The sequence below is a fragment of the Protopterus annectens genome, chromosome 10.part0 (assembly GCF_019279795.1).
Source record: "Protopterus annectens isolate FY-2018-M chromosome 10.part0, PAN1.0, whole genome shotgun sequence".
In the NCBI taxonomy this organism is placed as follows: domain Eukaryota; kingdom Metazoa; phylum Chordata; order Ceratodontiformes; family Protopteridae; genus Protopterus; species Protopterus annectens.
In genome coordinates, this window is record NC_056744.1 from 786,756,117 (window position 1) to 786,779,554 (window position 23,438).

At 42.4% G+C, this 23,438-nt stretch overlaps 1 protein-coding gene across 2 annotated transcripts in view; it reads right to left on the reverse strand.

The window, feature by feature from the left end:
• The window catches only part of LOC122813344 (putative ferric-chelate reductase 1), a 754,507-nt gene that overhangs the window by 95,590 nt on the left and 635,479 nt on the right, over positions 1-23,438 (reverse strand). For both annotated transcript variants that reach the window (XM_044085608.1, XM_044085607.1), the window contains exon 14: positions 22,428-22,565. In XM_044085608.1, the coding sequence (XP_043941543.1) occupies positions 22,428-22,565 (138 nt within the window). The remainder of the gene's footprint in view (positions 1-22,427; positions 22,566-23,438) is intronic.

Genomic DNA, 23,438 nt, shown 5'->3' on the forward strand with positions numbered 1-23,438 from the left:
GCAAGAGGATGTGCCCACAGCTGCAAGCTATGCAGACAGACTGCATTCCAAGGTAAATTAGTATGTACACACACACACACACACACACACACACACACACACACACACACACACACACACACACACACACACACACACACACACACCCTTAACACCAGTGATATACAAAGCATAACACAATTCTACTCGCACTCTGTCTGTAGTTCCTGAACCTCCTACAAATATGTGGCTGCCCTGAGTGTGCGTCTGTGAGTCTGTAAGAGGAATTGCTACCTGCAACGCTGACGCCCACACACAGGAAGGATGTCCATCACACAGGAAATTTAAAGGGACCACGCCCACATGATGTAGGGATTTATAGTAGGTGGTTGCCATGACAGTGGTAATTGGAAGTACTACATATGTGTAATTTTATATATATATATATATATATATATATATATATATATATATATATATATATATATATATATATATATATATATGGCTATCTGGATAATTATATGTACATATATTTCCACCATATGTCCTGGACATGGAGTGTAGCCCTACCCCAGCCTCTATAGTCCCAAAGTCGTAGTGCAAGGGGATGTCTGGTATGTATAGCAGGTATATTAGTAGACTATTGCTACTGTCATTGGGACTGTCTTCACAGACATGGTGTGTGTGGGAGGTCACAGCTGCTTATAACATGTGTGCCATTGGCTACTGACAGACATCCGAAGGACATCACAGTAAAGTACTGCTGCTAGCACGTAATGGCCCTGTGGACTGCAGCAGAGATATTGGCCAATATATGTGGATATTCTGACACACTCTGTACAGTCCAGAGGTATACACATAACCCCTTAGTGCAAAACGTGTACCATGCCTGACAATATGGATGTAGACAGCCATGTAGATGGGTATAACACATAACGACTGGTATGCATTTGCCACCATAGGTTATGCATTCACACACCCCTGTCTGGCCTGACACATAATAACCACTGGTACAGGAGTGCCATGGCCACATACTACCCACTAGATATTGACATACATCTGTACAGCATCCCATTGCTCTGTCTGACATACATGACTGTTAAGGGAGGCCCGGTAGCAGTACATCTGGCAAGTACTTGCACATATCTTACGGGGTAAGTACACTAAGCTGCTAAGCATGTAACAATGCACTGTGCAGGCTACAGGCAGACTGGCTCAACACTGGCCTACATCTCCTATGGGGGAATGCACATGTACCTGTATATATAGCAGACTCTACAGGCATGTCACAGCACAGGTTAAGATACACCTGTGTGAAAGTGCATAACTACAACCAATGTGAACACAGCCACATATGTTAAGCTAGCATAATATTACAGTATATGGACTATCTGTTCAATACTGCCCCCATATGTGACACTCACAGACTGACCCTACATATACTGAGCTGCTACATAATTTGGTCTGATGGCTGTCTGTGGTATGGCACATGTGTGTGTATGGTCCTATAAACATGTACGCCAATATGATACCATACAGTGGAGCAGCATGTAACATCAGATAGGATGGGAACTAGAACAACGACATCTACCACAGTCTGTATACAGGCTACGGTACATATTAACAATACACACACTGTCGACATTCACCATAAGTACACAGACCTCAGTAAACACAGAATGTCCTGGTTATGTCGGGAAATATAACCCCTACTGTACATAACATGTGTAGCAGTCTGATATCTCACTAGCTTGTTATCAGATATTATGACACTAATTATGGTGTACAGCACATATGCACCACTTCATGTATGACATATGTACAAAGGTTGACAGAGTTGTGGCTGGAAGCACATACACAGGGCCAATATTGACATGTTGGCATGATAACCTCATACATTTACTGTTGTAATGGGGTTTGTTGCAACATATGTCCTATGAGGGATATGCAGTCAATAACTGTCATGGCTTTCACCATCTACAGACTGCAATCCTCACACTACCTTCTGCAGTCCATAAACAGATGCTCCGTGGGAAACAGATGAAACCAAAGGCACAACACACTGCGCAGTCTACAGATGACCCTGCAGATGGTGATTCCTCATACACATGGAACTGACATGGCAGGTATTGAGACATGTAGGACAGCCATATCCACACACACACACACACACACACACACACTGTTAAACCAACATTACTCCAAATGCAGTACAGCAGTACTTACAGTCTTCAGTCAGGTCAGGTGCACCCCCCTCCTGTGTGTTGCCCTGTTTCCACAGTGTATGTTGTTAGAGGTAAATCCTCAATCCATCTGAGATGCTGTTTGCCAAACAACAGATCTAGTTCCTGCTCACAGTGAATGAAAAGGGACAACACCAACATGATGTTCCTAGATATTGGAGTGTGTTTCCATGCAAATGGCTATGGGAATGTTACCACAGCTGTTCCACATGCAATCAGCTAGAGGAGGGCTGCAATTCATGCAGAGGACATCAGCTGATCATGAGCATCACGTAAAATACACATGCTGCTGCCTAAACAAAGTAGGTGTAGGTCTCCACATCCACCAGAGAGGGAGTGGGTGAGGCAGACAGAGGCAGACAAGTCAGGGAGGGGTGGGAGAGTAAAACTTAGGCATGTTTGTGTCACACACCTACCAGCACAGGGTATCAAACCCCTGACGACTATGTAGTGCTATCACAGTTCTATGTAGTTATTGGATGCGCCACATGGGTTACTGTTGTGGAACCCTCAGAACATATATGTGATGGTGAGTGACATCTGCAACAGCGACATGGTAGCTATATGGAAGGTGACGTACACGTGCCTGTATGCATGAACAGGTGCCAGCATCAACACAGCCACACTCTCACAGGGATGCACACACATTGACACACTTGGCAGGGCCAGGATTACAACTCATCAGTAGCGGGATTGCCACAACACATCACTGTGTAGGTATCGCATGCACCACATGGGTCATACGGGGGTTGTATGGGCAAAGGGTATGGGGAGGTGTCTGACATCAGACAGCATGCTACAGTATGCCCATGGGAGTTGTAGGGAATGTGGATATGAACATACGTACCATACAACACATAAATACAATACATAAACACACAGGGTGCCAGTACTGACATGCATGAGTCCATGTCTGCACGGGTGTGTTGTGGCTATCTGTGCCAGGTGACTGTACAAGTCTAGGCGATGGATATATCTTGACAGCAGGCCACATGACAATGGTCTGCATTGTGGCTCAGGCCTGTAGTGTCTGCATTTGCCCACACAGGTGGGTAGTGTATCCCCCATCCAGTCACCTGGGTGACTATTGTGCGTGGCCAATGCTGTGCATCGCCATGTATATGTTCCATATTCCATGACATGGATGGTGTCTGGGATGTGCACACCTCCCACATGCATGTACAGTGACATGTGGAACTGTACCTGGGGTGTCTGGCCCATGTGGTGAACACAGATTATCATCAGATGTGCCAGTCTTGCCCACCTATGGTGGGAACTGTTAAATAGCAGCAGGTTTACCCTGCACCTACATTGATAGCATGTTAACGGCATTCCCTGGTGTCAGTGGCATCTGTCACTACAGGGCATGTTGTCAGGCATGGTATGTCCTTTGTGGGTCACATGTGATGACACCACAGGTGTTGCAAGTGTCCACTGGGAAACATGGGGAAGGTGCACTGTCTGCGTGTACATGCATACTGGACAGATGGACCGGGTGCTATGCCCTCTGTAGCCCACTGCTATCACCCCATAGTTACTATCAGTGGACAATATGCAGGGTACTTCCCACATACTGGCTGTTGCCTAGGCATGTGTGTGTGTATGAGACATGGATTGAGAGTGTACTCTGGGTAATACTCAGGTTGCTAACTGTGATTGCCTGGCCTTGCTGTCACTTGTATGGGTATGGCTTTGCATCCCAGCGTCTCAGCCATTTCACATCTGTTATCCCTGTACAGGGGACATTGTGATACATAGTAGAGCCACCATATAAGAAATATGAAAAACCCGCTCCACATTGGCCACAGGTGTCACATACACTCAACCACCTCCACACAGAATATGAGTTACAAACACACACCTGTCATGTCTGGGAGTAGAACCCCTACCTAACTAGTTTATTACACTACAGCACTACACAGTTATAGTACATGCCATGGAGATTACTGGAGTACTCCTTCCCCAAAGGTGTATTTCACAATGAATGACATCAGCAGGATTGCCAAAGTAGGCCACTTGAAATGTACTGCGTGTGACTAGCCTAAAATGCATTGCTCCCTACACAGACAGTGACACACACACAAAACATCCACAACTGACATGTGTGGGTATAGAACCCCTAGCAGAGGTCTATATCACACTACAGCATGGAGCTGTTATAGGACGCACCATGGGGATTACTGGAAAACCCCTTCCCCAAAGGTGTTTTTCACAATGAATGACATCAGCAGGATTGCCAAGTAGGCCATTTGAAATGTACTGTGTGTGACTAGCCTAAAATGCATTGCTCCATACACAGACATTGTAACACACACAAAACATCCACACAGTTCTAAATCACACTACAGTAATACGCAGTTATGGCACGCACTATGGAGGCTCTAAATAAAGATCTGCCTAAGCAGCAGAGACCTCCAAAGCAGACACCCAAGCAACCGCTACCCCAAAACAAAACACGTGCAACACATATCTCACAAAGCCAGTGTGCCAAACAGTCACAGCCCTTAAGACTAAACAACACACCTGATACACTTGTAATAGGTGACTCTATCATCAGGCACACTGATGTCCCACTCACCAGGCTGAACAAGGAGAGGGTCACGGTGAGCAGCCTGTCGGGCGCTAGGATCCGCCACATAACACAAGCACTCAGGTCACTCCAAGGCAAGTACAAATATGACTCAGTCATTGTCCATGCTGGTGTGAATGACCTGAGACGTACCTCCCTGGACTACATGAAGAGAGACATAGAGGAGCTCTCTGAGCATGTATCCCAGGCCGGTATGACCCTGACCTTGAGTAGCATCTTACCCTCACCAAGAATGATGCCACAATATGAAGACAAGATGATCAATTTCAACAACTGGCTTAAGTACTGGTGTCATTCAAAGGGGATCCAATGCCTGTCAGCTTGGGATGATATGCTCGACAAGCCACGATGCTTCACTAGGGACGGCTTGCACCTGTCACCCCTGGGCTTTCGGATATTGGCAAAGGCTCTTGCTACCCCCATAGTGCCTTTTTTAGGCAAGGCTCAAAAGACAAACCCACCTCCATAGGTATCACAAGGGATAAGAAACTAAGAGTAATGCTACTCAACGCCAGAAGTCTAAATCTCAAGATGCACGCACTCGAAACTCTCCTTAGCATGGAGAACACTGATATCTGTGCAGTAACAGAAACCTGGTTCAGGGCTCCCGAAAGCACCCCAGCACTACCAGGTTATACCTCATACCATGCTTTTCGGCCCCAAAACTTGGACCGAACCACAAAAGGAGGGGGCGTATCGATATTCAAAGATACCCACACCTCCAGTTTGGTGGAAAAGCACAAAGCATCAGAGACTATCCATGTGCAACTAACAGTGGGTAAAACTGCCTTCCAGTTTATAGCCTGCTACAGACCACCCTCCCAAACCCAGGAACCCTACTCAGCCTTCCTGAGAACACTGGAAAATATGAAGGTCTCTCCAAACACCATTATATTGGGCGACTTGAACTACCCAAACATAGACTGGGAGCATTACTCTACCTCCAACACCCTAGCCCAAAGGTTCCTAGAATTTATAAACTCAAATGCTATGGAACAACTTGTTACCACTCCCACAAGAGGGGAAAACATACTGGACCTGATCATCACCAACATGGGGACTCTATGCTCCAGACCAGAAGTGTAACCCTCACTGGTAAAATCAGACCATAAACTAATCTCACTGGATATTCACATCCCGACCCCACCCCCTGCCCAGAAAACCACAGTGAAAAACTTCTCTAAAGCAAATTTCACACTCCTCAAAACCGAGGTGGAATCCTTCAAAGCCCCCGGGCCTGTGGAAAATATGGCCCAGACCGCAGAATCCTTTATAAACGCATTCTATGAACACCTTCAGGAATTATTCAGCAAATCACAGAAGCCTCCACGATAGTAGCAAATATATTTATTTTAAAATGAAACAAGCGCTTTCACGCACCCAACAAGTGCGCTTCATCAGGTTACAAATTTTAAAAATGTGGGCTCCTCTTATATAATCATATACACATCTTAATTAGCTACATTTTTGGCGGTTAAAAACAATTAATTAATTGCAACGCCCTGGATTCCATTAGTGCTTAAAGCTAAGCTCAAATAAGAACGAAAAAAGCTTGTAGATGGTACAATTCATTCAGAGCTTTTCGCTACTGCCATAAAGTAAATTCAAATCACATTAAAAAATATATATATGTAAATATGTGCAATATTCTCCTTCAATCAATCAAACATTATGTATATATAAAATACATAAGGTAATAATAAATCATTGAATGAATGCTGTACTTTTTACTACTCATATATCATATATACAGTGTGTTATGTTGATCCTGCTTTATCCGAAAAATATTTTATTAGAAAAGATTGGTCATACTCATATTTAAGTAGTATAAATCATATAGCATATAGCTATATGATCTAAATATTACATATTGCTAACTTAAAATTTCATATATAAGAATCGATTAATCAAGATAGAAATACATCGTAAAACACAATAAAATATAAACATTAAATATGAAACAATCAGATGAACAGCAACAGTAATAGAACAATGAAAATGTTCTGACTTGTCTATACGTTGTTAATGAACTAATTTGTACTGTGTCTACTACAATAAAGCTGGTCTAATGTTAAGGGCTGTGTTTAGACCTGGTTCTATATGTGCCCTAAGTAATAAAATCCATTTCAATTCATATAGTTCTAAAGTGCCTAGCGCATTGCCTTCCCTTTTATTAGGGTAAAGTATTTGCAAGACCCTAAACTTAAAAGTATGCATAGGAAATGATTGACAATGTCTTGCTAAGGCATTGTTGACATTCATTTTCCGTATGTCATATATGTGGTTGTAGGCTCGATCTTTGAGCCTACGTGTTGTTAGACCCACATAGTATGCATCACAAATTTCACATGTGGCCAAATAAATTATGTTCGATGTATCACATGTTGCATAAAAATTCGGTTTGAAATTATAGCCAGTCTGTACATTTTTATAAGCCTGTTGGTTACTAATGTAGTCACAGACACAACACTTCTTGCACGGGAAAGTTCCCTGCCTAATATTAGTCCTAATATCCAAAGGTACATATAATATTTTTTCTTTACATAATAGCCTTTTCAAGTTTGGACAGTTACTATATCTAAAGATAGGGTATTCACCTACCACATTTTTCAGATCTTGGTTCATATAAAGTAGTTTCCAATTCTTATGGATGATTTCTTTTATATACTTAACATCATTGGTGAATTTGATGTCATACAGTATCTCCCCTATATTGGCTTTCCTATGAGGCTTACAAAAGCCTTGCTTATATCTAGTTTTTCGAACCATGTTGTTTCTATCTTCAGGGGATAACACCACATGATCCGGATAGCCCCTACTCATAAAACACTTCATTTGAAAATTCAAATGCTGCTCTCTATCTTCCTTGTCGCTACATATTTTAGTTATTCTAGCTCTTTGGTTTCTCACAATGTTGGGAAAGATATGGCGTGGATGCATACTCTCGTGGTGTAGTATGCCATTTCTCCAACAAGGTTTTCTGAATAGTGACGTGGTGAACCCATTCTGATTATTTTTCATTATAGTTATATCAAGGTAATTAACCATATTTGGTGAAGCCTCATAGGTAAAACTAAGGAAGGAGGTAGTTGAATCCATATATTCAATGAACTCATGTAGAGAACCCATACTTCCATTCCAAAGAAGTAGAATGTCGTCTACAAATCTTCTGTAATAAATCACATTATTAATAAAACTTTCATTATTTAGAATATGGGTTCTCTCCCATTCATATACCGCTATATTGGCATAGACATTCGCACAGGGGGTGCCCATTGCTACCCCCCATGTTTGCCTATATATCTTATCTTGGTATATAAAAACGTTATTATTGAGTATTAACTCTAATAAAGCACATATAACGAACTGCTCATTTTGGTTGACTGTTCCATAATCATTTAGACAACTTCTAATGGCCTCTACCCCAAACTCATTAGGTATGCTCGTAAACAGGTTCCTTATATCTAAGGTTACCAATAATGTCTCATGATTTACTTTTTCAACCCATACGGAATTTTCAAGGTCTTCCAATAGCTTAAATGAGTTTTTTAGTATGGTGGGTATTTTTTCTACCAAAGGAGATAATTTGTGTTGTATGTATTGTGAGGCATTTTCTGTCACCCATGCCTGGCCCGATACAATTGGCCGTATTGGTGGGGGGTATACCCCTTTATGCATTTTGGGAAGCCCCTTAATGATGGGAATAAGAGGGGCTTCAATATCTAGATAATCATATAATTGCTTGTCTATACATCTTGACATTAGAAGATCGTAGAGTACATCCTGAACACTCCTTATTATTAGCATAACTTCAGCTCTATTTATCATTAGGTAGGCGGAGTCATCACTCAGCATCATATTCATCATATTGTTATACAAGCTAGAGTCCATTATCACTACCCCCCCCTTTGTCTGCAGGTCTAAATACCAAATTTTGATCATTACACAGTGAGTCCAAACAGTGTCTTTGTGAATTGTTCAAGTTATAGAACAATTTTTTATGTTTTTTCTCTCTATAATAAACATAGAAATCAAATTCACACGCTCGCATAAAACAATCAATGGAACTAGGTAGCGATGGAGTAAACGTACTTTTTCTTTTGAGGGCGATTGTCCTGGTCGTATTGTCATTGTATTCAGAGCTGTGATACAAAAGTTTCAAAGCAATTTTTCTAACAAACTTCCGAAGCATTATGAGAGTCTCTGTAAGTTCACTGCCTCGGGAAGGAATGAACGATAAACCCTTGTTAAGTACGGAGCATTCAGACTCCGTTAAAACATGAGATGAAATGTTAAAGAACAAGGTATTCAATGTTTCTTCTTCCTGTTCTCCCAGCTGTCGCCTGACATCTTGCGCTTCCCCCTCCCCCTGCTGGTCGACCTTATTGGGGCTCGGTGTTTGTAAGGAAGCGGGGAGTTTAAAATCGATGCCATATTAGGTGTAATATTCAGTGCACATGTACCTTCCTTCGGTCTGGCTCCTGTTGTTATATTTTTCAGTCCTTGCTGATTGCAAGGTAAAGAGGCAGTAGACGATGTAACACCAAACACCATTATATTGGGCGACTTGAACTACCCAAACATAGACTGGGAGCATTACTCTACCTCCAACACCCTAGCCCAAAGGTTCCTAGAATTTATAAACTCAAATGCTATGGAACAACTTGTTACCACTCCCACAAGAGGGGAAAACATACTGGACCTGATCATCACCAACATGGGGACTCTATGCTCCAGACCAGAAGTGTAACCCTCACTGGTAAAATCAGACCATAAACTAATCTCACTGGATATTCACATCCCGACCCCACCCCTGCCCAGAAAACCACCGTGAAAAACTCCTCTAAAGCCAATTTCACCCTCCTCAAAACCCAGGTGGAATCCTTCAAAGCCCCCGGGCCTGTGGAAAATATGGCCCAGACCGCAGAATCCTTTATAAACGCATTCTATGAACACCTTCAGGAATGCATGGATCATGCGATCCCAAATAAAATCAAGACCCAATCCTCCAAAGGCAGATGTCCTGTCTGGTGGACCCCAGCCATAAACAAACTATACAATAGAAGGAGGAAGCTACCAAATGATAGAGCAAAATCCCAAAAAGGGAAGGCATCACTGATCAGTATTAGCAAAAAACTACGGGCACTCATTGTCTAAGGCCAGCTTCGAGAGAAAAATTGCACAGGACACTAAGGATAATCACAAGGCTTTCTTTAGTTATGTTAGGAACCTGGGTGGTAATTCCCAGATATGCTCAGAATTAGTCCAAAATGACAAAAAATACACCGAACCCACAGACATTGCCAACATCCTAGCTGACAGGTTCAGCACAAACTTCTCCCACCAAAAGGGCAAATATCTATCCCAGCAGAGTGCTGCCCCACTGACATCTCAGATGCTCAGATAAGAGCCGCCCTCTCCAAAGCAAAAAACACAGCATCAATGGGACCAGGCGGTGTCGGGCTGCGTCCTACATGAACTCCAAGAAGAGCTAAACCCAAACATAAAACTACTGTTCAATCTCAGCCTTACTACAGGATATGTGCCCAAAGAGTGGCGTACAGCAACAGTGGTCCCTCTCCATAAAGGTGGTGCCTCAACGGATCCTGGAAACTATCGCCCCATAAGCCTGACTAGCTTGGTCTGCAAAGCTATGGAAAGGATCATCATGGACCTCATAAATAAAGATATTGGGGACCTACAAACACTGGATCCTACCCAGTTAGGCTTTGTTAAGGGCAGATCCTGCCTCTTAAACCTGGTTGATTTCTTTGAAACAGTCACCAAAGCCATTGACGAGGGGAAGGTGGTCTACACAGCCTACCTGGACCTCGCAAAAGCCTTCGATACAATACTCCACTCGGGCATTATAGATAAGCTCACCAGCTTAAATATAAACCCCTATGTCACTAGATGGATTGCAAACTGGCTCAAGGACAGAACCCACATGGTTAGAATTGCTGGAGCAAGTTACAAGTGGTGTCCCACAAGGCTCAGTCCTGGGACCTCTCTTGTTCGGTATATATTTCTCGGAGGTACAGGCCAATACGGAAGGACTATGGCTGACCAAGTTCGCGGATGACTGCAAACTGGGCGCCATAATCGACTCTCCAGCCGACACAAGCATCCTCCAAAAGGGCCTCATATAAACAGACAACTGGTGCCAGAGCCATGGCCTCAAGCTAAATGCCAAAAAGTGTACAGTCATCCCCTTTGGCAAAAACAAAGTGCCCACAAATTACCACATAGGTGGTAATCCATTAAGTACAGAAGTAATTAGGGACCTGGGGACCCAAGTTGATAGCAATCTCTCATTTGACAACCACGTGGCCAAAGTGGTTAGAAAAGCATTTTATATAGATTCATATATTCATAGAGTTGGGGGTTGGGAGGGTGGCCTAATGGTTAAGGTGTTTGCCTTGCAAACACAAGGTGCAGGGTTTGAGTCTCACAAGGGATAATTGGCTAGGCTTAAAATGGCTCGCAAGGGCAGTTAGCTTAGTACTAATCTATGAATCTATGAATCTATATAAAATGCCTTTCTAACCACTTTGGCCACGTGGTTGTCAAATGAGAGATTGCTATCAACTTGGGTCCCCTGATGAGTAGAAAAGCACGTTGTGACAACCTGCAAAAGAAAACAATTTTGAGAGGAAGTAAGAATAGTATGCACACTGTATGGAACAGTGAGCGTAGGCAGTGTATAGCATGAAGTAAAGAATATACCAAGTTGTTTCAAAAACATCATACCAGCAATGCATATGTGCACACAACAATAGTAGTAACTGCAAATAGAAGGACACATCAGTGGCATGCCTTATGGGTAAAAATGCAGAGGACTGCAATTCTGTGAAAAGCAAATGTGAGTATTCATTTTGGTTAGAGTATGAATTTGCAGCCATAGCTAAATCTGTCAGTGGCGCACATTGTTATCTGTGTATGTTACGGGCATGTTCAGACGAATACTTAAAAACTTTTACATTAGGGATTGCTAAAAGCATATTTCTACCATGACTTACTGTGAAAGAGCTAGACCCAAGTTGATAGCAATCTCTCATTTGACAACCACGTGGCCAAAGTGGTTAGAAAAACATTTTATATAGCCCACCTAATCATGAAGGGATTCACATCTAGATCAGGGAAGATCATCATGCCTCTTTACTCATCCCTCATCAGGCCCATAATTGAGTACAATGCCCCTTTTGGGATGTACCTTACCAGACACCTGCAGCAACTGGAAAGACCCCAAAAGTACCTCACCAAGAGGATCAATGGGCTCAAACAGATGCTATATGCTGCCCGGTTAAAGAAACTCCAGCTCTACTCAGTGGCATACCGCCTGTTCAGAGGCAATCTGTGCCTGACGTATAAAGCCATGTCCAACCCAGAATTAATGGACATGCTGCACCTCAGAAAATCCAAATCTCATTGAGCTACGCGCTCAAGAGACTTGAACCTCAGCACTGAAATAAATAGGACATGCTGGAGGGACAGATTCATAACCTAGAGGCTCCCTTCACTCTGGAATAAAATCCCAGTCCAGGTTAGGCAGAGTCCCTCATTGACTCTCTTCAAGAGGAATCTTGATGAGTGGATGGGAGATCGTAGGTTTTCCCCGGGTATCACTTCTGTGTCACTGTTAGACAGAGGCACAGTATACTAACCTCGAAAAAGGGCATAGCAAAATAAATTTAAAATGGGTGGCGAAAGCCAAACACATTCTGGCTAGGCTTATAAATGCCCTAGGGCAGATAGCCTAGTATTAACCTATGAACTACGGAGATTACTGGGCTACAACCTTCCCAGAGGTGTATTTCTAGGTGGATGACATCAGCAGCCTTGCCAAAGTTAAGTATATGACTTGTAGGCAGTGTGGGTACCCTAAAAAGCATTGCTCTCTACACAAACAGAGTCAGTCTCACACACACACACACACACACACACACACACACACACACACACACACACACACACACACACACACACACGCTTGCCATGTCCGGAATTAGAACACCTACCTACTTTATCACACTACAGCAGTATGCAGTTACAGGACATACTACAGAGATTACTGGGCTACAACCTTCCCAGAGGTGTATTTCTAGGTCAGTGACATCAGCAGCCTTGCCGAAGTTAAGTATATGAACTGTAGGGAGTGTGAGTACCCTAAAAAAGCATTGCTCTATACACAGTCAGACATGCACACAAACACACACACAGACACACACTCACATACAGTTGCCAAGTCTGGGGTTAGAACTCCTACCCTAGATAGTTTATCACACTATAACAGTACGCAGTTATGGGATGCACCACGGAGATTACTGGGCTACAACTCTCCCAAAGGTGTATTTTACATTGGATGACCTCGGCAGGCTTGTCATAGTAGGGCTATGGGGAGGGCAGCATGTGTGCATGGGCCATAACCCATTCATTTAGGAGTTGACACACCACATGCGGGCACACACAGGGTCATATTTCACAGGTACGTGTATACAGCTGCTAGAGGACTACTTCCTTGTACAGTCATGTTGCACAGCTGGCACGTGCACCACATCGTCTGTATTGCTGACAGATACTGGGGGCTAGTATCTGCAGTGAGTGAAATCTGTACCTCATATGTTTGGGGCCCTTTGGCTGTGTGCTGGGTGTGACAGGCCTGGATGGCTCCTTGTCACAGTCACCCTCTTCCACACATCTATGTATGTCTGCCTTTGGCTTATTATACTGTGTTGTCCTGACATATATGGCTGTATTCTTATCCACTGTGTGCGCAAGGCATGAGTGGTGCATACTGACAAGTGTCTGCACTAACAACTGCAACTGCCAGATATGTCTGGTCCATTGGTGTTTGCAGACATGGCCTTCATGTGTTTAAGTGTGTGAGCATGCCCAGTATGACCTTTCAGTATGTTGTTGACTGACACTGCCTTCATTTCTCTAAGTGTGTGAGAATGCCCAGTATGGCCATCTGTATTGAATGTGTGGATCGGGTCCAGGTAGTTTGGGCTGCAGTGCTGACCTTTGTGTTGTACACTGACAAGTAGCATGCTGTCTCTGCAGGGTATCCATCGATCATTTTGCTTTGACTGTTACTACAATTCTGCATAGCGGGGGGGGCACACCTGACTGTTACTACATTTTTACGTAGGATGGGGGCACACCTGACTATTACTACATTTCTACACAGGATTGGGGGGCACACCTGACTGTTATTACATTACTATGTAGGATGGGGGGTACACCTGATTATTCCTACATTTCTACACAGGAGTGGGGGGGCACACCTGACTGTTATTGCATTACTATGTAGGATGGGGGGGGGCCACACCTGACACTTGTACACATTCGCTATGACTGTACTGGTATGTCAGGTACTCCATTTCATTCTGTATTCTTACCTATCATGCTGACTAGAGGCATATCAGTGTACTACAGATCGTAACTTTGGTTGCCCTACATATCAGTGTCTGACTTCCTACCCTTCGGAACTAACATCCCACTGCCTTATCTGCTGTAGTCAGTCTGTGTAGGCATGGGGGGGAGGTTAACCATAGCCATCATTCAGGGGCCATAGCACAGGTTCTGTTTGTGTTTGTTTACACCTGTCCTACTGGCTGGGACTGTTGTTGGGTATGTGAACCACCCTGACTGGCATGTGAGTCATATGGACACACATGTTGCTCAGCACATTTCCTGCAGTGGGTTTTGTGACCCTGTGTAGTACTGACTACTATGGTGAGTCCAGTATGTGTTACAGATGTCATCGTGCCAGTATGGGTGTCTGCTGTCTGCTGCCATCACATTCAGCCACCCAATTCCCTTGCATGCTCACATCCATACCATAAATACAGGTAATGACATATTCTACTCCATTTGGTAACTGGTAGGCTGATTGACTTACCTTGAGGGTGTGTCAGACTTGTGGATGGTGCTGAAGGGCTGCCTATGTTGGATGCACATAGTACACTCCCTATACATGGTTGAGGACAAGTAGTGTCATGTTTGGCATCCCTTTTACTGTATGTGTGAGTCAGAGAGAGGTGTCATTCCCTGGGTCCCTACTGTGTCAGTGTATGTGCTATGCATTGTCTCTTTGCTGCGGCCTTGGCATACTGGACACACCTCCTTCTGCCTACTGTGGCAGGCTCAAGTTGTTCCTCCTCCGAGTCACTCTGTGCATGTGCAGGCCTTGGCATTGGTGGTGGGCTGTGTGGCCCTACCCCATGCTGTTCCTGCTGCAGCTGTTTCTGCAGGATCATATTGTGTAGCATGGCACATATCATAACAATTTGGGTACATGTAGCTGATGAGTACTGTAAGACTCCACCGGATGTATCCAGACACCGGAACCGTGACCTGAGCATCCCAAACACACGCTCTATTATAAGTCTGGTCTGTGCGTGTGCCTCATTATGGCGTTCCTGTTCAGGTGTGTGTGCATTTCTGATGGGTGTCATCAGCCACGGCTCCAGTGTGTAACCAGCATTCCCCACTAGGTGACCGTAGGGGATGTCACCATTGGCAAATCTCTGGTACAGCTGCGTCAGATGCTATATGGAGGAATTGTCATAGCTTCCAGGGCAGCCAGCACACATATTCATTATAATGCCCTGGGCATCACAGACAACCTGGCAGTTTATGGAGGGGAGTCCCCTGTGGTTGATGTAGGCCCCACCCTGATCACCAGGTGGTGCTTTGATGCGTATGTGCGTGCAGTCTATAGTACCCACTACCTCAGGGTATTCTGCTATTTGGTGGAAGAGACGCATATTGCTGGCCAACACCTCACGGGTGTTGAGGAAATATACATGCTCAATGGCATATGCTGACATGCCATCCAAGAACTGGTGGAATACTCTGGATGCTGATGCCTGTGAGATCCCCATGATATCCCCAGTTGAACTTTGGGAGGTACCTGTGGCTAGTATTCCTAGGCCTACACATACCTTGGTATCCACTGGGATGGGTTCCCCTCAGTCAGTTTGGTGTGTCAGGTGTGGCCGGCACGGCTCGACAATTTGCTGTAGGAGGTCTCTGTCCACCCTATAGCACCCCACTATCTCCAGCTCATGTAGCCCTGCTAGGTTACCCTTGGTCTGGACGCTCTTCTCCATCTCCTCACTGCGGGTTGATCGGCAGCACTGACATCCTCACCACCCTCAGCCTCTTGCACATGTTGTTCTATGTTGCCTGCTGCACTGCTTCTCATTTTGTAGGTTTGTTTGTTAAAATTTCCCCGCTTGTATACACTGGTGGTGTAGAGTGTGGGGAAAACCAGAGGGGTTCGGTGTTTGCATAGGTTATAGTAGTGTTCTGGGCTGGGCTGGTCTGCTGTCTGTGTAATTGGCTGATTCTGATACATTTCACCTGCCAGCTATGCTAGTTCTCCTAGATTACCTTCCTACTGATGTTTTCCCTTCCTGTTGCCTTTTTGTTTAAGCCCGGGGGTGCACCGCACAAACAGAGTGCTCAAATGTGCACATTGCTGTTATTTCCTGTTTAACTTTTTTTTCCCTCCTGTAAAAACCAGTGCGCTCACACTCACTTAGGCTTTGTAGAGTGCTAGGCAGGTTTAGACACATCCCCTAGCTTAGTTGTGCTAAGCTAGGAGCAAACCCGAGCCACAGGGCTCCAATCCGCTTACAATATGCTTGACACCCCCCCCCCATGATGTCACCTACCTCCTAGGCTTGCACCAAGCTATTCCTACTCTTACACTGTTGGGACCTGACTCACATGCTGGGGAAAACTGGGATTCACTATCCTTCCCCTCATTTGCATAGGATTGCCTGCTAATACATAGTTACATGTCTCACACTGAGTCTCCCCCCTTAGCAACCACTACTCGCTGGCCAGGTTGTCTTCTGCCTGCCATTGACTTGCATGGCAGAATACTGATTTTAGTTAGAATGTTTATTTTAGGTTTATTTTATTATTTTCCTTCGATCCCGTTTGCACGCTGCTGCCCAATTTTTTGTGTTGTTTGCAATGCCAATGGCCTTGTACTTGGCCATTGGCATGCTTACTACATGATATGCAGCCTTTATGTGGAGCTGTCATAGCTCCGTTTTGGATTTTGCAGAAATGTACTCTGTTACTAAACGAGTACATTTCTGCTGATTGCACTAGTCCTGCACGGATGGTCGCAAGCTTCCTGGATCGCAAAATCAACTCATTTGCATAGATTTCTCCTGCAAATGGGGTGATTTGCATTCAAGGGCATCGTCCGTGCAGGATTAGTACAGGAGCTCTTGTGCACGTCTCTGCAGGCTGTTCCTGGAACGCATGGCAAACATATTGCCTGCTTGAGCTCCTGTACTGATCTTGCACTCAGTGCCAACTTTTGAGAATCTGGGGGGATATAAATATTATATTTCTGAAAACAGAAATCTGTAACTGCATAGACTCTTTAATGATCAGGGTCCTAATTATAAGGGTGTAGGAATTGTATCTTGTGGGCATAGCATTTCTTATGTGCATTTCTTTCATTCTTTCTTTATTTTTGTTTCCTTTGTCTTTATTAACAGGAGTAGTAGACTGATTCACAAGGGATCCATTTCAGCCACAGCCTAGGAAGGGTAATGCAAAATATAACACAGGGAGCTAGCAAGAGTAGTATAAAGATATTTGACATATTAAGCAACTCAGAACAGTATTAATGAGTCGGAAGCATTCCAAAATGATGGTTGGCAAAACTTATATACGTATACAAAATATGAGAGTGTTTCTCATTTTTGTAAGGCAGTTAAGACAGTTGTTGGCAGTGTAAAGAGTATATTAAGTGAGGCTTCAGCAGAGAGAGGGAAAGCTTTGATGGCATAAATTTATGGAGGTGAAGGAGTGAATGTACAAGACTGGCAAATGATAGAAAATTATGATCGGGTCTCTGACCATAACTGTATTATGTGTTCAGGACATGGATGCCAAGAAATTGATCTTGAAGTAAATCTTGGCATCCATGTTGAGAATACGTAAGAAATGGTTAGAATTGGTGAGACCCAATCATAATTCTTTGTGGTGCATGGAGTTTTACCTACTCCATGTTATTATCAGTTTGAGAAAAAAAAGCACAGTGTTTTGCCACTTTGAAAGCCAATAAAGCACTTGGCAAGTGCTGTCACATAGCATGTATGTATTTCATTTGTTTAAGAATCCTTTTGTGGGGTTAACAAAAGAAGAAAGTCAGGAACAGTTTTTTAAATATTGGTCTAATTTAGTTAAATAATTTACTTACAGACTGGCTGTAACGTTCCATGGACTGAATGAAAATATAAGGTAAGATTCAGGGACAGCTGAGGGGAAAGGAACATCCCTTATGTGAGACCTGACTGTAATTAGGGGGTGTGTAACAATTGTTATGCACCTCTGAAAGAGCAGTTACACTTAGGTCTTGCACTACAGTAGTGTTTTACAGGTTTATCTTTTTCTGATTTTGGAATATAATAAATGACACACTACAAGATAATTCAGGCTAAGTGTAAAAATGAAATGGTGAAGTACAATTAAGAGAGGCCTCGGGTGCTCAATTTTTTTTTTCCTGAACTGGCTGTAATTAGAGCAGCAATAAAAAGGAGGAGGCAGAATATCTGAGTTTAGCAGCAAGAATAGAGAATCATTGTCAACTGTGGCTATAACTTCAGCAGTTGGTTGTGAAAACAACCATCAGTTTTATGATACAATGGGCCAACTTTTTTCAACTGCAATAATTTTCCCTAGTATCAAAAACTAGTTGGAAGCAGTTTTTCCAAATTTTTGCATTGAGTGTACAATGCTATGTACAACTCAGGCTATTGCTGGGAATTACTAGGTTTGCTCCTTTGTCAGATCTTCGTTTTCTGCTCTAATGTTGAAGACCATCCCTGTTAATTAGGTAAGTATGTTCATCCTCTCCACCAGTCACATTTAGTATTTTCTTCTCAGAAATTCCCACACTCAGGTCTGCACCTATTGCAGGCAGATTCCACAATGCCACATGCCCGCTACAGACGTATAAGCTCCCATGTCCACATGTTATTTTTTGCCTCTTACACAGTTTGGATTCTGATTCTAGCTCCATATCACAAATGCATAATCAGAAACAGAAGTCCCACAACTTCAAAAAAAAATGTGAAATGTGATTAAATCAAAAAGACAATAAAATTTGAATCTTGCTGTTATACCACAAATATTTGTGCAGGGGCTTCATCCATGGCACCCCTCACCCACACCTTTGCTACATACATACTAATTCTGAGATCACTGTACTTTGTAAAAGGAGGAATACGTTGAGGGCAGAAACATTAGAATTAATTGATACTCCCCCACTGTATGCCTGTAAAACATTCCAGCACTCTGTTTCTAGAGAAAATCTAGAAGGTGTCCCTGTGGCCCCCAAATTACCATTCAAGACCTGTGCTAGTCTTCATTGCCTTAGGAGGAAGTTAAATGAAAAGCACTGCAATAAGTGGCAACAGTTTGAACCTGCTACCTGTAGACACCTGACAGAGAATCTCTTGGTCTTCCACATAACCAGGTGATGGTGGTGTCTGAAAGTTTCTTGTATGGTAATCAGTGGAAGGATCTAATATACAGTCTAATGTCCTAAGTGGATTACTCTCATGAGGACCAAAGCCTGAAGTCCAGGCCACAACATAACTCTCAAGAAAATAAGCTGAATGTTTAAATGGCCTTTCAAAATTTGAAGTTGTCAGGGGCTTGTACTTAAAGTGAGAGCTTGACCTTGCACTAGTCATTGGTTTTAGTGGTCATTGAAATGTTCAGTGAAGATATACACCCAGCTTGAACATTAGGAGATGTGTTCTATATATTTACATTTATATATTTATACATTTCAAACAATGTGAAAATCTCTTCTAAAATAAAGTATTAAATTGCTAGCAGTGGTCAAATCTTACCTTTCTTTTTGCATATAACATCTGTATGATGTGCCAGAGCTCAAAGCTGATCAGCCTGCCTTGCTTCTGGTATGGAGTACATGAAGATAAGTACTGTCCTCCCAGTAACTTAGTCTGGGCCTAGCAGAGCCTGATAGAGCAGAATGAATATGGTCCTCCAGTCATCTTGCATGAGGCCCATGGTTCAAGGCCTACATGAAACACAAATATTAAGTCAGATGGAAACCTGAAGTGTTTATGCAGGTATGATGGACTGCACCTTTAGGGAATATATCCTGTGGGTCTAAAGCAGGCATCTTCTTCTTACATACTAGTCTTAGTAGGCACAGTGCAAGGAGATGGATCTTTAGTGCCTGAAATTGTCTGCTTGCATGTCACATACTAGATCTTACTCTTACAGCTAGAAGGTGGTGGAGGATTCCCACCTACTCAGGCTTACTTTAAGAGTCTGAAAACCCACAGACTACTGCCTGTGAGACAGACTGGAACAAGGACTCCTCTCCTACATACAATTTTTCTTTCACTTGACCTTTCCTTCGGAGAACCTTGAACATCATAAGTTTCTATTCTTTACACTATTTACTTGTCAAGAGATGCCTGAATGAATGACTTCAGAAGAAGAAGCCTTTGGTCACCCCCATATATGAAGCCAGTCATTAAGGATACCATAAGTGTAGGCTGGAAGCACCCATGCTTTACTTAAGCAGAGCCCAAGAAGGCAGACACTCTTCACAAGTCCCCAACTGACTCAATCAGCAGCCATCTTTGAGCACACTGGTCTTGATCTCTTTTACAGCAGTGATCCCCCAACATTTTACCACCCTGATGTCTAACAGACAATATTTCAGGACAGGTGTGGCAAGGGACAATATTCCTCTACAATGCTGCTCTCAGGGCCTGCAAATGCTCATACTCCTGTCCAACTTTCAGTCCTTCCTTGTGCTCTAGAATACTTGTCAAACTTCCATTGAGTTTGGTCTCAAAAAGGATCAGGTGAAGACTTTAGACTATCCATGACTTCCACATTGGGTTGTCAAGTGGCCTGCAATTTTTATTCTGCTACTGTTGCAGCAGGGATTGCATCCTCAGGTATATGTTTGTACTGAATGATGTGGGGCTTCATTCCAGTTGTAGATCAGGGAGACTAACAATAATGGGGTGACAAAAACTAAAAATCAAGGGCAATTTTAAGTATTGGCCTAATTCACTTAAAAATATTATAGCAAAAGCTTATGGATCAACATTCTTTTTCTGAGCTATAAGAAATATAAGACTATAATAGCGAGATTTATCGATTAACCGTAGTTCTCATAAATCTACTATAAAGTCAAGAGACGAAAAGATATGAAGGGAAAATCAGGGATGTTCTACAAAAATCAGGGACATTTCAAATATATGGGACCTAGTGGGTGGAGGTGGAGATGCATTGCTTTGGAGTGTATGCATTTTTCATTCATTTGACCACAGTGAGACATCTAATGTGTAGACAGTCAACAAACTAATTGCTGGGCACATGTGTGTGTGTGTGTGTGCGCGTGCGTGTGTGTGCATGTCTACACCTCTACAATCTCTCCATTCAAAGCTACAGCAGGAACTAGGAAGGTGTCCACTGTCCCCCTTAGTGCCATCTGTTTGTGAGTATATGTGTGTGCCTCTGCATGTGCTTGTATGTATGTTTGTGTGTTTCTGCAATTTGTGACTCTTTCTCTCTCTGCATCTGCTAGTGTGTGTGTGTGTGTGTGTGTGTGTGTGTGTGTGTATGTAGACATTAAATACCTGCATAATATATATCTATATTTTAAATCAAAATTATGTCCTCCAACATCAACGAAACATTAGGCAGCAAAACTATTTTACATCAAAAATATTAAAAAAATCTGTATATACTACTAATAAATCAATTTAAGAGAGAAACCATTTTCTAAGCACAATAATTCCCTTCAGAGTAGGTATTGCAGAAGAAATAGACTTTCAGGGATGGTGAAGCCCTCTGTCTGCAGAGTCAGGCCTCACTGGTGTTTTGTTTCCCCAGTAATGCCCGACATGTCAAGTATTTTTTCTTGCATAAATGCAGTTCATCTTTGAAGACCAAATGTTGGTTAAAGGCTCAAAGAAAATGGAAGAGAATCTTCAAATGGCTGACTTTGGAACTGATATAGAAACTAATTGACAGGAGTGTTTGATATTTGTTTAAAAATCTGCCTTATAATTCTTGCCTTTTACATGATAAATAATTCTATTAAAAATATTTACTAACTGTGATGAAATGGTTATGACCACCAGTACAATGCAACAGCTATGAGGCATCATTGAGACATGTGGTGGCTGACTGGGCTATACTGGTTACTCCCTCCTAGTGCAACCAGAAACTTTGACTGGGGAGACTGTAGATGTTAGGAGGGTTTGATAACAGGAATGTGTATTTAAATAAGTTTCAGCAGTCTCAGTAGAAGTTTCAGCGGTATGGATATATTATATTTTCAACCTTTTATGCACAACCTTCACAGGCCGTGGAGTGAGAGACTTGCAGCTTTATTGTTAAATACAACAGTATGCAAATATAAATGTTTTCATATATATATATATATATATATATATATATATATATATATATATATATATATATATTACATTTATCTATTTATGCATTTCAAACAATGTGAAAAGTCTGTTCTAAAATAAATTGTTAAACTGCTAGCAGTAGTCAAATCTCACCTTTCTTTTTGCATATAACATCTGTATCCAGTAGAATAAACATCAGCACTTCCCAGCCTACAAAGCCTCCCATGACCTTAGCAAGCCACATGTTTGAAGAGGAGTCAATCAGCTGAAGCCCTAGAAATATTGTAGCCACTAGAACAAAGAAATAAGAGACAGAAAAAACATACATTGGTTGTGTTGTATTATATTTGACATCTGCTTTTTTCAAACTATAAAAAATTTAAAAAAGTGTCAGAATACATGTGTCTGGTATATTATAATGACTAAATATATTACCTAGTTCGTTGATCCAGAAGTTGTCAGAGATCAACTGACTGATAAATTCTTTCCCCTTAAAACCACATGAAACATAAACAAACACACTGTTGTTGACTGCAGACCCTTGCATCCAAATATAGTGAGTTGTGGACACTACCACATCTACAGAATTTCTGTCAACTTCTGATATTGCTGGAGATATTAAAAAGTGATTTGCAGCAAATTCTGCTGAAAAACGTTATCTCTAACACTTAGATGTGTTTTTAACACAAGGATTGTCACTGAGATACTGTTTTAGAATAATGATTGCCACTGAATCCATCCTCCCTGAGTTTATTACCAATAACAGTGACACCCATTAATAAACTTTTGTTTATAACCTGGTATGTTTTCCACTCATTACTGTCAAGTGATGTAGTGCTTTACTATGCATGCATCCAGTGCAGCTCTAAAAAGTATTTGCAAATTACAGTAGTCAAAAATAAATTAATAAAATTCATTCTGCTGCCCAAGACTATGTGGGAAATACTTATTCATTGCTAAAAAAGGAAGGATAATTACCTTCTTATTAATACTACTGGGCTGATGGCATTAAATGTGAAATGTTCCTCAAAACATTTTTACACAGTAGTTTTAATACTTCAGAACACTCTGTTAAAATAAAATATTTTCAGAACCACAACTTAAAGAGTTCATTATAAATGAGGAACAAGGACATTTGGGTCTCTAAACTTTGCCTGTTCATAA